The sequence below is a fragment of the Anabrus simplex genome, chromosome 8, assembly GCF_040414725.1.
Source record: "Anabrus simplex isolate iqAnaSimp1 chromosome 8, ASM4041472v1, whole genome shotgun sequence".
Taxonomy (NCBI): Eukaryota; Metazoa; Arthropoda; class Insecta; order Orthoptera; family Tettigoniidae; genus Anabrus; species Anabrus simplex.
The window spans coordinates 214,341,695-214,356,984 of NC_090272.1; the positions used below are offsets into that span (position 1 = coordinate 214,341,695).

The 15,290-nt window shown below is 37.3% G+C and overlaps 2 protein-coding genes across 2 annotated transcripts in view; one reads left to right on the forward strand and one right to left on the reverse strand.

Annotated features, from left to right (window-relative positions):
* LOC136879369 (armadillo-like helical domain containing protein 1) overlaps positions 1-2,608 on the forward strand; it is a 99,972-nt gene extending 97,364 nt beyond the window's left edge. Inside the window, exons 10-11 of the mRNA XM_067153185.2 lie at positions 512-683; positions 2,273-2,608. Of these exons, the coding sequence (XP_067009286.2) occupies positions 512-683; positions 2,273-2,608 (508 nt within the window). The remainder of the gene's footprint in view (positions 1-511; positions 684-2,272) is intronic.
* Positions 2,609-8,780: 6,172 nt separating this feature from the next.
* LOC136878712 (aspartate aminotransferase, cytoplasmic) overlaps positions 8,781-15,290 on the reverse strand; it is a 55,610-nt gene continuing 49,100 nt past the window's right edge. The window contains exons 7-8 of the mRNA XM_067152154.2: positions 15,094-15,236; positions 8,781-8,980 (exon numbers count right to left, since the gene is read on the reverse strand). Coding sequence (XP_067008255.2) covers positions 8,838-8,980; positions 15,094-15,236 — 286 coding nt within the window. The 3' untranslated portion in view covers positions 8,781-8,837. The remainder of the gene's footprint in view (positions 8,981-15,093; positions 15,237-15,290) is intronic.

Consider the following 15,290-nt stretch of genomic DNA (forward strand, 5'->3'; position numbering starts at 1 on the left):
CAGCTTTCTACATTGGCGTAACTACCAACACACTAGCCAAACTTTCAAAACCAATAGCATGGATCTTCCTGTCCTCATTCACACCATGCACCATCAAACAATGTTTGATGAGTGTTTCACAGTTGAAGTCCTCACGCATTTACCCCCAACTTCCCTCTCTCTCTCTCGACCTTAGAGATTCCGAAATTGGACATCAACTGGTGCTCAGGTCCAGGAAAGCACCCACCCTTGATATTAGATAACTGTTCCTTTTTTCTACTTTTTCTTATCTTGCCTATCTCTCTCCTCCCTTTACCTCACAACAGAGTCAACTTGTCAACAATCACCACCATTCTTATTCTATCCTCCAATAATGAAGTCTGCAGCCAAAAATTTTAGACCTGCATCTTTCTTATATGTGTACTCTATCCACATGTGCTTGCATGGTAAATTTTGTTTACATATATACAATATATATACCAGTGTAATTCTGAAAGAGGAACTCTTATCTGATTGAAATTGTTATTTCCAGAAATCTATTAGACACTTCCACACTGCAGCACTTCTTGTCCTCCGGTCTTGAGAACGCCCTTGTAATGAATATCTCTGACACCTCATCACCTGATACAAAGCAACTCTCAACTCAGGTCCTCAGTAAAATACGGACGGTGAGGTCAGCTATTTTGGTTAAAGCATCAGACAAAGTGAGTGGTTTAAAGTGTTTTCCTCTGATTACATATGAAGCATTGCAAATGCAAATGTTGAACTCAACAAAGTAGTTTTTTTGAGGAAAAACACCATTTGAAATGATTTCATTTGGGCAAACTCAACAAAAAATATCTTACAAATATCATGTACTTTTGGGTAAAGAATATTTGTTTAGAGAACATACAACTGATATTATTTTCTATTTCCTCTATACCGCATTAAAAAAAAAATCAAGACCTGCATATGTTTAATGAACAAAGTAAGGAGCTACAATGCAGTTTTTCTCTATTATATTGTTTATTCATGGTCCACCTCCATAGCATAAGGGTTAGCAGTACTAGCTGCCATCCTCCGGGGCCTGGGTCCGATTCTCGTTACTGCCAGAAATTTATGAGTGGCAAGGTAGCTGGTATGTGCTTAAAATGGTCATGCAGCTCACCTACATTGAAGGTGTGCCTGTAAAAAGCTGCACCACCTCAGGACGAGGTCACAAGTTTACTTTACTTATTCATAGTGAGTCATGTTGTCATTCTCTTGATCTTGTTCATGGTTGATTATGATATCGACCAAAATCTTACTCCACAATGAAGTGGCTTAAGACAATAAGCCATGTAAATCCTTTAGTTTTGTAGTTCTTATAGCAACTGGACCGTTGTACAGTTTTTGCAGATTACTTTCATTTGCAAGACACAATTTTTCAGAGTTGTGATTTTTGGCCTTTGCTTTAAAAAAATTTAAATGGTGCTTTTAATACCAAATTATATTTGTTGACACATATTGGCTTGAGCATCTAAACGGGAGGTGGTGGGAGCACTTGGAAAGCTTATTTTAACAAGAAGGAAAGCATTGCATATGATAAATTTCATATTTGGGCCTGTATTGTCAAAAAGTATTAACTTGTGAAAATCTTAACAACAACTGTTCCACCTTTACAATACCATAATCGTCTTTATTATTAAGAGTACATTAAACTTTATTGGTGATACATGTTTCGTCCCTCTTTTGGAACATCTTCAGTCACACATAAAATCATTGAAAATATGGTAAGGACACAATAAAATCAGTGGATAAAAGATCTATGAATCTTGTGACAAGATTGACAAGAAGCCAATATGCCGCATCACAAGATTCATAGATCTTTTATCCACTGATTTTATTGTGTCCTTACCATATTTTTCAATGATTTTATGTGTGACTGAAGATGTCCCAAAAGAGGGACAAAACATGGGTATCACCAGTATAGTTTAATGTAGTCTTATTAATAAAGACGATTATGGTATTGTAAAGGGGAACATTTGCTGTTAAGATTTTCACAAGAAGGAAAGCTGTTGAGTTTGACTTTTGTACTTGCAGCCACATTGTTCAAAATCTTTACTTGTTTTTTTTTTTTTTTTTTTCCAAAACTTATTATGAAAAGGAAATAAGTGTTAATTCAATGAAATTAACTCACATTGCTATTCTCCATAGCTCAGAATTAAAAAATGATATAAGAAAATTTTAATCCCATGTTGAGCTTGTCTTTAACTTTACAGCATTTCATTTGGACTATATTAGGGTCACTAAGCTTCTTGAATTCTTTCAGCAGGACGCTTGCAATGGAGATAATATCTATGACTCACAAACTTCGTCAGGAATTACAAGTCGTGTAGATGAATCTGGAGACAAGATGTTTACAAATAAACATAGTAAGAAGATAACGAAGATAGAAGAAATTGCGGAGCCACCTGGAGACTTGCAACAAGCACTGGAACCATCTCAAAATCTGGATGAGAGCTTTGTTTTATCATCGGATGAACAGGATGCAGTGGATCTTCCTGAAGATTTAGAAGATCAGGATGCAGTGGATCTTCCTGAAGATTTAGAAGATTTTGAATATTTGTCTTTGGACCTGGATGAATCCAAAAGTGTATCTGAGATTTGAAAGGAATGTTTAACTTTCCATCATTTCTAGCAGATGGTAATAATACTTATAATGATTTGTGAGAGGTAGTGGAAACTTCTATCTTCAAGTGACAGGAAAAAAAAATATCTTTAACATAAACAAGAGATAAACTGATCATTAAATGGGACAATTCATGGAGACTTCAAGTGTTCTAAACAGTAGAAATATTTAAATGTGTATGAATGACTAAGTGCAGAATGTTATATTCTCCTGAAAATATGAATATGAAAAGAAATATGTTTCATGTGCAAGAGTACTGGTCACAGTTTTATGTTTAAACTATATACTGTAAGTAATAGAAGGGAAAAGAACAAGTAACAAATCATGTGCTGGCAACCATTTTCTCTTGCAAATTAAGTCGTGTATGGAGGACCCAACATTAACCGGACACCATTTTTAAAAAGTACAGAATTTATTTTTTCAAGTTACAAACATTAGTCACCTTCAAAGTACTCTCCATTAACACTAATACATTTGTTCAAATGTTTTTTCCAGTACGTGAAACACCTTTCATACTCATCCTTTCGGATGCCTTGCAGCACTGCCTTTGGTTCTCCTTTCAACTCCGGAACATCTGCAAAACATTTCCCTGTCAGTTTCCTTTTCATCCAGGAAAAAAAAAAAAAAATCACAAGGTGTGAGATCTGGTGAGCGAGGATAGGTAATGGACGTTCTACGCACTCTTATCTACTAAAGAGGGAAGACCGCCCCCCCGCCCCGCGTGTTCTTGAGTTGCCGACTTCACTGTGGCCCACATCCTCACAGAGTGCGCCAATCTCTCTGGCCTAAGATGGAGCCTCAACCTCCAGGGAACATTCGAATGCACATTATCCAATGACGCGACTACAGCTGATTTCGTCATTTACTTTGTGTGCGACAGTGAATTAATCAAGGGTATGTAAATTGCAAGTGGTCTTTACTCAGGGAACACAGTTCCCTTTTGATTCATTAGTGATTTTTTTACCTAATTCAATATTTTTTTTGGTTTTATTTTTCACTTCGTTTCAAAATTCCTTCCTTGAATAAATTATTTTGTTTTATTTAAAATTTCTTTTCCACTTAATTTGTTCAGATAGGATGATTACCTAGTTGTACTTCGTCTTAAAACAAAAATCACCACCACCACCACCACTACCACCACGGTGGGTCAGGAAGTAGTGTCATGCAGATTTTCACCAAAAAAGTCATGCACAGAAATGGCTGTGTGAACTGGAGCATTGTCATGGTTGAAGAACCAGTCCCCACTCTGCCACAAATCAGGATGTTTCAAATGAAGACTCTTGTGCAACCGCTTCAAAACACTCGGGTAGAAGACTTGGTTCATCGTTTGATGCTCAGTGACATATTCTGAGTGAACAACGCCGCAAAATCAAAAAAACAGATTACAATTTTCTTCACAGCCGATTTGACTTGCTGGACCTTTTTTCGGCAAAGAGAGTTGGGTGCCGCCCACTGCGACAACTATTGCTTTGTCTCGGGGTCATACCCATAATACCACAATTCATCCCCGGTGATGATTTTGTCAAAAAAGGTCTTATCCACTTCCTAGTGGTTCAACAAGTCACGGCAAGCAGTGACCTTTGTATCAGGAGTCAACAAGTGGGGCATGAATTTCACCGTGATTCAATCATTTGCAAATCTTCAGCTTCAATGCATTGCACTGAGCACCATGAAAGACCAGATAGTTCAGCAAGTTCATTAATAGTACACCTTTTATCCTCATACACAAATTTTTGCCACGTTTTCATCAGTTCTGGACATTGAAGGTTGGCCTAGGCATTGAATGTCTTTGATTGACATGTTGCCACATTTGAATCCCAAATACCACCTGAGTTCTTTTCGAGGCATATTCTTTATAAACTGTAGACAACATTTCAACCACGTCCAACGCACTTTCACTGAGTAGAAAACAAAATTTCAACACCGCACGCTGCTCTGAAATATCAGCCATTTCACAAAATCACAAAAATCTATGAGGTTGAAAAACATATTGCACGCAAACTCCCACTGGGACTCGCTAGAGCTGTTTTAAGCCATGCCGCATGGCATACTGACTCAGGAGGGGTTACTTAACATCCACCTAGGGGAAGAAGCCTGAAGTAGAAGAGCAACATGCACAGTGAATTACGTCCGGTTATTTTTGGGTCCACCTCTGTATAGGAAGATAAGAACATGAAAAGGAGCACAGCTTGCATTCAGGAGATAGTGGGTTCAAACCCCACTGTCGGCAGCCCTGACAATGGTTTTTTGTGGTTTCCCATTTTCACACCAGGAAAATTCTGGAGCTGTACCTTAATTAAGTCCATGGTTGCTTCCTTCCCACTCTTAATAGCCCTTTCACATCCCATCGTTGCCATAAGATGTATCTCTGTCAGTACAACATAAAGCAAATTATTAAAAAATGAAAAGGAACACACACTAGAATGAATTTCTATGTTTCTGCCTCCCTCTATATAACTTCATTTGTCACTTGTTTGTTCCCTTCTATTATGTTGATCCATTGAGATTCTTCTCTCCTTCAATGTTTGTCCTGTGTTCCTGGTTTTTACCATCTGTATTCACGTTTAACTTTCAGTCTCTTCATTTTTCCTGTCCTTATCCAGCTTTCTTCTTATCCAGTGAGTGTTGATGTCCACCCTCCGGATGAAGCTGGGAAGTAGAAGCAAGCTCGTTGGAGGCTAGAAGAACCATATAGAAAAACTAGGATTGATGATGAGAGAGCCCATGTATTTGAAGATGGCAGTGAACGAAGATATAGAGAATGGTCTTGTCGTTTTGTGTTTTCATTGAGTTTGTCCTTGTTTGCTCTATCCACACTGGCCTGTCATCCAGTGGTGGCGAAAAGGACCCCGCGGGGCGGTGGGGTGCCCATGGCTTGTGAGAGACGCATGACTGTTTCTTAATTCAGTAGCTGAAGAGTGATTTTACATATTGATAAAGCTACAGCACACAGCATAGTATTATTTGTATTACAGAGCGTTATTCCAAACTTGGCCCTCGTAGTGCAGAGCTTCTTTTGTCAATAGGAGTATGATAGTTATTTCTGAAAGAATGTGGGTTTCCCAACCTGTTCCAATAATAACCATCCCTTGCTGCCACTCACAACAATCAACAAGGCTTTTGAAGTAATTAGCCAGTTCTGAGAATCCAGTAGTCATAGAAGATGTGATAACAGACATCCTTCTAATCTAAACTCTAAATACTGAAGTTTCGAGCCCGTTTATAACTCTTGGCAGTCAGTGTAGCTAAGTAGGCTTACAATGAATGGTCGAGTTGTAAATAGTAGTAAATTATTTGGTCCTAGAAACAAGATTATTTCTTAATATTGTGACAGTCAGCATAGTTTGGTTACTATAATTGGAATATACATTTTGTGCATGCGTGCATATGTTTTTCATACCATATTTTAATTCTTTTGTATTTGAAAACTAAATTATGTTGTTATTGTTATTATTATTGTCATCATCATCGTCGTTGCATCATTGTTGTTCATTGTAATAATATACAACCCTGTACTATGAAATAAACTTGTAACTTTCCTTATCAGGAAACAAGGGGCCCATTATCAATTATTGGAGTGGGGGGCTAGCTTCAATCAATCAATCAATCAATCAATCAATCAATCCTGATCTGCATTTAGGGCAGTCGCCCAGGAGGCAGATTCCCTAGCTGTTGTTTTCCTAGCCTTTTCTTAAATGATTGCAAAGAAATTGGAAATTTATTGAACATCTCCCTTGGTAAGTTATTCCAATCCCTAACTCCCATTCCCATAAATGGATATTTGCCCCAATTCATCCTCTTGAATTCCAACTTTATCTTCATATTGTGATCTTTTGTACTTTTAAAGACACCACTCAAACTTATCATTTACTGATGCCCTCCCACGCCATCTCTCCACTGACAGCTCAGAACATACCACTTATGTTACAGATGTTGATTCCAATAGGGAATCTGAAATATTTTTTCCGAATGAGTAAATTTATAATACCAATATAAATGGTCCGTTATTGGACATTATAAATTTTCCAGCTAACTCAATCCTGGTTGTCAGCGTTTCGCCCCCATGTGCTAGGCTGGGCTCATCAGTTGGTACCTAGCACACCTACCAAGACGCTGGCTAGTGCATACCGTGGAGGCCACTGCATAGGCTAATTGTAGCCACCGCCAGTGCCAATGCACTGTGAGAGACCCTGTCCCACTACCACTACCTCCACGGTGTGTACTAGCCAGCCTCTTGGTAGGTGTGCTAGGTACCAACTGATGAGCCCAGCCTAGCACACGGGGGCGAAACGCTGACAACCAGGAATGAGTTAGCTGGAAAATTTATAATGTCCCATAACGGACCATTTATATTGGTATTACATAACACTTAGTTGAGCAGCTCGTCTCCTTTCTCCCAAGTCTTCCCAGCCCAAACTTTGCAACATTTTTGTAACGTTACTCTTTTGTCAGAAATCGCCCAGAACAAATCGAGCTGCTTTCCTTTGGATTGTTTCCAGTTCCTGAATCAAGTATTCCTGGTGAGGGTCCCATACACTAGAACCATACTCTAGTTGGGGTCTCACCAGAGACAAATATGCTCTCTCCTTTACATCCTTACTACAACCCCTAAATACCCTCATAACCATGTGCAGAGATCTGTACCCTTTATTTACAATGATATGTATGTGTTTACCCCAATGAAGATCTTTCCTTATATTAACACCTAGGTATTTACAATGATCCCCAAAGGGAACTTTCACCCCATCAACGCAGTAATTAAAACTGAGAGGACTTTTCCTATTTGTGAAACTCACAACCTGACTTTTATCCCCGTTTATCATCATGCCATTGCCTACTGTCCATCTCACAACATTATCGAGGTCATTTTGCAGTTGCTCACAATCTTGTAACATTTATTACTCTGTACAGAATAACATCATCTGCAAAAAGCCTTATCTCTGGTTCCACTTCTTTACACATATCATTGATATATACAAGAAAACAAAAAGGTCCAATAATACTGCCTTGAGGAATTCACCTCTTAATTATTACAGGGATAGATGAAGCTTCACCTACTCTAATTCTCTGAGTTCTATTTTCTAGAAACAGAGCCACCCATTCAGTCACTCCTTTGTCAAGTCCAATTGCACTCATTTTTGCCAGTAGTCTCCCATGATCTATATACTAATACTTTCTTACATTTCTTTGGGACATCTTGGTTCCACAAAATACCCCTTACACTCTGGTAGAAGCTGTTTGCTTGTTGTATTCTTTTCCCAATTTCCTCGGTTATCTTTCCATTTTCTGTGATCACATTTCCCAAGTACTTGAAACTTTTAACCACTTCCCGAATTTTATCATTTAGTTTTATCTTTCCTCTTCCTTCCTTCCTTCCTTCCTTCCTTCCTTCCTTCCTTCCTTCCTTCCTTCCTTCCTTCCTTCCCCTTGTCATCACTATTGTTTTACTTTTTTCTGTGCTTACTTTCATCCCAAATTTTTCTATCTCTTGATTCCATACATCTACTTGTTTTTACACTTTCATTTCATCCTCACCCCATATCACTTGATCATCTGCAAACAACATGGCTTTTGTTGCCTGTCCTCCCAATCTCTGTTTAATGTTCTACATTATACTAATTAAAATGATGCCATGTAGGGAACATATTTGCCAACAGAGTGGGTGAAATAATACTAGCTTCCACATTTCTGTATGTCAGGAGCACTGTACCTACCTTAATGTAAACAATACCTGCACCCCAACTTTTCGCAGCCTAATTTTTTAAAAAAATATGAAGGGATTATTCACGTATAGAGGGCTAAAAGTTCAAAATTAAATTTGAAATAAATTTTATTTAAAACATTTCTAAGCAAAACTGATGACCATTTTCAAAATTTCAGCAATAAATTATTTTACCCCCACCCCTTTTATCCCACCCCTCCTGCCTTCCTCCTTTCAATATTGCAATGTCCGTTAGCACAGCATCTAAGGTAACACAGTTGTAAAGTAATAATATCCCTAGTTTTATAAATGTATACCCTACCGTTTTCACATGATCCTTGAACAAACAACATACATACAAAAAGATACATTAATTGAACCAGTGGTGTCTGATATCTTAATGTTACATGGAAAGAATTTTAGGTAAAAAAAAGTATATTTTTCATCATATGCAGTTAAAACAAATTTATTTACAGAGATAATACAATACCACTATACACCACTTAGTCAGGTAGGGCACTGCACAATAGCATCATGCATGGCCTGTGCGACATAGTCCAGGTTTCTAGAGTTAAGGGCGCACATATTGATTCGTCCATTTTTCAGCATGTAGATGTGACGTTCTTTCACCATGAACTCCACCTGATGAGCTGAAGAGAATCCCACAGATATGAGAAGCGGTAATTTTTTAAAAATTATTATAAGAAAGAAATTCTTATAATCAAACTCCCAGACAATGAGATGAGAGCTTTCAGCGAATAGTTTCAAAGAAGGGAGGGAAGAATATCTTGCCTTGGAAGTGTCAAATATGTGAATATTTAACATAATCATGTTATCTATGTTGAGTTTTGTATGAAAGCAATAATAAAGTCATAAGAAATAAGCAGTAAATCATTTTAAAAATTATAGCAAGAATTTTTTTCATGATATATTTATGCATTTACCATAGATAAGTACAAGAATGTAATTTTGTAAACAGTGAAATGTTTGGTATGAATTCATCAAGAAAGTACTCTACAAGATGGAATTGCTTACATGCAATGTAAATATCACATTTTGCAAAATCACAGTTTGGTACACTTAGAAAATAATCAAAATATCTTCATTTACACTATGCACAACAAATGAAATAAGTTTTGCCACAGTCATCTTGTTCACAATAACATATTCCTTCCACACTGAATGTGAAAGAAACAGGGTTTTCAAACCAATCAGGTAAATTAATCGAATAGCTTGACTTGTAGAAAGCATACTTCACCATATTTACATATCTTAGAGACTTAAATTGATGGTAAATGTACCTGTGTAATTTTATAACTGTCATTCAGTTGTATAAAGTGCATTTAAATTTGTCATCATATAAAAGAGAATCAGAAGTTATACAACAGTAATTCTTATAAGGATTAAAGAAAAACACATCCAAAGGTTGATGTTTGCTTGTCATTTTTTGTGTGAAATTATTGCCATGTCCATTGTACAACCCATATGTTCTGTTTCTTGTAATAAAGAATAACTATTTCTATAACCAATCCATGAATTGACAAGAAGAAGATTCTCCAACCAACTGACCGACCGACTGACCAGATCTGCATTTAGGACAGTTGCCCAGGTGGCAGATTCCCTATCTGTTGTTTTCCCAACCTTTTCTTAAACAATTTCAAAGAAATTGGAAATTTATTGAACATCTCCCTTGCTAAGTTATTCCAATCTCTAAGTCCACTTCCTATAAATGAACATTTGCCCCAATTTGTCCTCTTGAATTCCCATTATTATCTTCGTACTAGCTTATGTACCCATGCTTCGCTATGGAATTTTACGTTGTATACAGAATTCTAGGTTGGGTTGTGTACACATTGTGAGCAAGATTGTGTTAAATTACATAGCTCTTAATGTTACACTAGAAACACAATGGTGAATTCACCAAACGTCCTTTTTCATATGAAGACTGGGTTAGGGAATTTTCATTGTAATGGTAGGCCCGCTCACCTGCCATCAGTCACAATCAGGTTGGGGAGTTTTCATTGTAATGGTAGACACTCACCACCTGCCTTTTTACATCCTCAGAAAGACTATCGAAGTGGTTTTCCCATTTGAAATAAACATAGGTCGTTACAATGACTTCAGTAGGAATGGCGCGATTAAAAGCAATGCTTTCATATGAAACACTTGATCAAATTAAAACCCACACATTTTCTCACTTTTAACAAAGAATACTACGCTGCCAATCTAACTGTCCAAAGTTTCAGAGCTGGAATGACTAAGCCACAGACAGCAGTGATCCGTGAACACTCTTCGTCTTTTTTCGGCGGGTGGGTGACGGGCGGAGGGGGGAGGGGTGTGTCGAATAGTGGAGAGTACCAGGGCAAAAACTACGCCCTTTTACTAATCTCTTTCCTAGGAGTATCCGATGAGTCGGAAAATCTCAATTCACTACACTGGCGGCGGAATAATCTATCTGACTTGGAGGCAAATTTTTCCTTCAAGCCAGAGGAAAAATCCCCCCTTCACTGCTAATTTGGAATAAAATGAATGTAGAATTTAATAAAAGTGAAGAGGAAAAAGATTTTCTTAAGAAACAGGGTTGAATTTTGAGTTGTTTAGTGAACAGTAGTGCTATAATTTAAAATAGGCCTAAATTGTAATTTTAGACGAGGTCTTACTGCTACTCCTACTACTGCTAAGTGATCCTCTGCCTTAAGTGTGCACACTGCTCATTCAAAGCAGCGCGTCAGAGTAGGGATCGAATAGCTGGAATACTATGATGAACCAGTGTGTTACGTACCAGCAGTATCAGAAAATGTATGAACCAGTGAATGGTATGTTAAAGAAGAAAGTTTTCTAACTCCCCAGCTATTTTCCGCCAGTATTCAGTCAGGCTGTTATACTCGGTACGCAGTAGTAATCCCATCTATCGGAGTTGAACGGCAGCATAAGAGACAAAGAACATCACAAAAAACAGTGGTCAATGTATTGCTATTGTTGATCATTGTTATGTGCACTTTCAATATTGTAGGCCTTCACATTTGGTTTTCTTCCGACTCTGAAATACTGGTCTTATCATAGTCAGAACGGTAAAACTGAATAAAACATAAATGATAGGAAATTGTATTCTCTATAACTTTGGTTATGTAGTAATTTTTGATAGGACCAAATTTTAGGCGCCTTCCTCTAAACTACCATTTCATCCAGAGTGAAATTTTTTTTTAAAAGCTTACACTGTAGTTTCTTATTCCCCGGCTCTATATAACGATTTTCATTAAATTCTGTCAACCCATTTTCTCGTGGCTCGTTGTTGATATGGACTTAAGCAACAAAAACACAAATTCATTAATATCTCTGTTAAATAGCAGATACAGTAAAAATGTATAAGACATAAATGATCAGAAATTTAATTCTATTTAACTTTAGTTATGTAGTATTTATCTATAGGACCATTAATAATAATAAAGATTTGAGAATTAGATTTTAGGCCTTCCCCTAAACTACCATTATTTATAACTTAGATTGTAGTGGCTCATCCACCAACTTTACATATTGATTTTCATTAAATTCTTTTCAGCCGTTTTCTCATGATGAGTGTACAGACAGACAGACAGACAGACAGACAGACATTACATAAACGTAAAAAAAAGTGTATTTCCTTGTTACTGTGAGCATGACCAATACAGAAATACCATTCTTTTAAAATTCTGAACATTGTACAGACAAAACGCTTATTTTATATATATAGACATATCATCCGAAAAAAGCGCGTCCCCTTTATTTTGGATAAAGGGAGTTCTACTGTACATTGCTCAGAATTTGAAAAGAATAGTATTTCTGTATCCGTCATGTCCACAGTAACAAGGAAATGCATTTCTTACTTTTCCATATTTTCTGTATGTATGTATGTATGTATGTATGTATGTATGTATGTATGTATGTATGTACGTATGTATGTATGTATGCATGCACTATCCATGCGTCTTGGTAGGTGTGCTATTTACAAACTGATGAGCCCAACTTAGCACATTGAGGCGAAACGCTGGCAACCAGAAATGAGTTAGCTGGAAAATGTATAATGTCTAATAACGGACCATTTATATTGGTATTATAAATTTACTCATTTGGGACAAATATTTCAGGTTCCCTATGGGAATCAACATCTATATCACATACCACTTAGTCGAGTAGCTCATCTCCTTTCTCCCAAGTCTTCCCGGCCCAAACTTTGCAACATTTTTGTAACGCTACTCTTTTGTCAGAGATCACCCAGAACAAATCGAGCTGCTTTTCTTCGGATTTTTTCCCAGTTCTCGAATCAAGTAATCCTGGTGAGGGTCCCATACACTGGAACCATACTCTATTTGGGGTCTTACCAGAGTCTTATATGCCTCTCCTTTACATCCTTACTACAATCGCCAAACACCCTCATAACCATGTGCGCAGATTTGTACCCTTTATTTACAATCCCATTCATGTGATTACCCCAATGAAGATCTTTCCCTATATTAACACCAACGTACTTGCAATGATTCCCATAAGGAACTTTCACCCCATCAATGCAGTAATTAAAACTGAGAGGACTTTTCCTATTTGTGAAACTCACAACCTTACTTTTAACCCCATTTATCGTCATACCATTGTGTACTGTCCATCTCACAACATTATCAAGGTCATTTTGCAGTTGATCACAATCTTGTAACTCATTTATTACTCTTTACAGAATAACATCATCTGCAAAAAGCCTTATCTCTGATTCCACTTCTTTACTCATATCAAATATATAGATATATATAAGAAAACATAAAGGTCAAATAATACTGCCTTGAGGAATTCCCCTCTTAATTATTACAGGGTCAGATAAAGCTTCACCTACTCTAATTCCCTGAGATCTATTTTCTAGAAATATAGCCATCCATTCAGTCACTCTTTTGTCTAGTCCTATTGCACTCATTTTTTGCCAGTAGTCTCCCATGGTCTACCCTATCAAATGCCTTAGACAAATCAATCACGATACAGTCCGTTTGACCTCCTGAATCCAAGATATCTGCTTTATCTTGCTGGAGTCCTACAAGCTGAGCTTGAAGAAATAACCTTTCCTAAACCTGAACTGCGTTCTATCAAACCAGTTATTAATTTCACAAACATGTCTAATATAATCAGGAAGAATTATTTTTCAAACCCTACATGCAATGCATGTCAAACTGACTGGCCTGTAATTTTCAGCTTTATGTCTATCACCCTTTCCTTTATATACAGAGGCTAGTAAAGCAACTCTCCATTTTTCTTGGTTCACATGAAGGCCAACAGCAGTTAAAAAGAAAGGAATACCACAGTTCACATGTCATTTTATCACTGCTGCTAGCTGCTGTGTACACATTACCAAGATCATTAATGAATTCACTAATGCCTGCCTTTAGTGTCTTTGAGAAATTACCTGCTGGCCCTTTAAGAATAATACAAAGTTTATCTACTAATTTGACATTCAAGTTTATTAATGGCTGAATAGTGCACGAATGGGTGGTTGCTTTTAAACTGATGGCTTGAGCTGGCACTCGTTTTCAACTTTATTTTCTGGAGTTCACACTTTGTGCATCTCTAGTTCAAAACCACTTTGGTCTGTATGAAGCATTTACTGTAGTTCTTCTTGATCCAGTCCAAACATGTTAGTCTGGGTATACGTTTCTTCTTCCTGTTATCTTAGCCTCTGTCATTCACTTTGGTATCCTTCCCTCTTCCATTGTTTTAACATGTCCAAACTACCTCAGTTCTCTCTCTCTCTCCATTGTGCTGGAAATCTTTTCCTCTCCGATTTCCTTTCTGCCATCCCTACTTCTTACTGTGTCCTTTCTTATCTTTCCTATCACACTTTTAAAATCTCATTTCACTGTCCTGGATTTTACTTTCTTGTCTTTTTGTCACTGTCCAGGAACAACATCTTTTACATCACTTCTTTATGCTTCCTCGGTACTTCATTTTTACAGACCAAGTTCCTAATACTCTGATAAAATACATTTCTCTGCTGTGTCCTTTTACTGATCTCCATTTCCAGTTGTGCATCCTGCATTAGTTCGCTTCCTAAGTCCTTGAAGCTTTCCACAATTTTAAGGTCTTACTCTTCAATTTTTACAGTACCTTCAACACCAGGTATAATTAGTCTCCCCATGGTAATGATCACAACACCAATATTCACATAAATCTATAAGCTTGGTTTTACATTGCTTATAATGATCATGATGCGTCTGCTACTTCTTTTACCCTCTGTTGTCAAGTGTCTTAGATAACTCTTTTCTGTTCATATCACAGGTCCTAATCACTCTAGTGATCAGCTCCAAGGCTGAGTGTTCAGTGACTTGGCTTTTGGATCTCAGTGTCCTGGATTTGATCACTGGCTGGATCGTGTAATTTGATCATAAACAGTTAAATCCCTCTGCATGGGGACTGAGTGTTTGTACTGTTCCCAAAATTTTTGCAACGCCCATACTGTACACAACACTATCCTCCATCTTACTAACATGCAGTTTCTCATACACAGGAGACACCACAAATCCTCATTGGACAATCTGCCTTCCAAAAACTGCATCCAGCTGTAATAACTGTTATCACTCTAGTTGGTTCATTTGGAGAAATACATCTAACATTCACTGCCCTAGGACTTTTTTTATATAAATAATAGTTCACATTAATTTCATAATTATGTACTCTAGGTACTGTATATAAAAATCATTAGTTAAATTTTTTAAAATAGAAATCAAGATCTTAGACTCTCTAAGAGACTTACGAGTAAGACCGGTGAAAGAAAACATGCCGATCTGCTGGGTGATATGTTCCCATGATCCTGGAGTACTGAGTTTTTCCAAGCGTTCTCTGAGGGCTTTCCTCACGGTCAGGACTCTATTTGCCATAGTGCGAATGTTCTCCTGCCTAAGTCAACACAAAAGTCACAATGCATATGAGAAGATGAAAGGCAAACTCAGC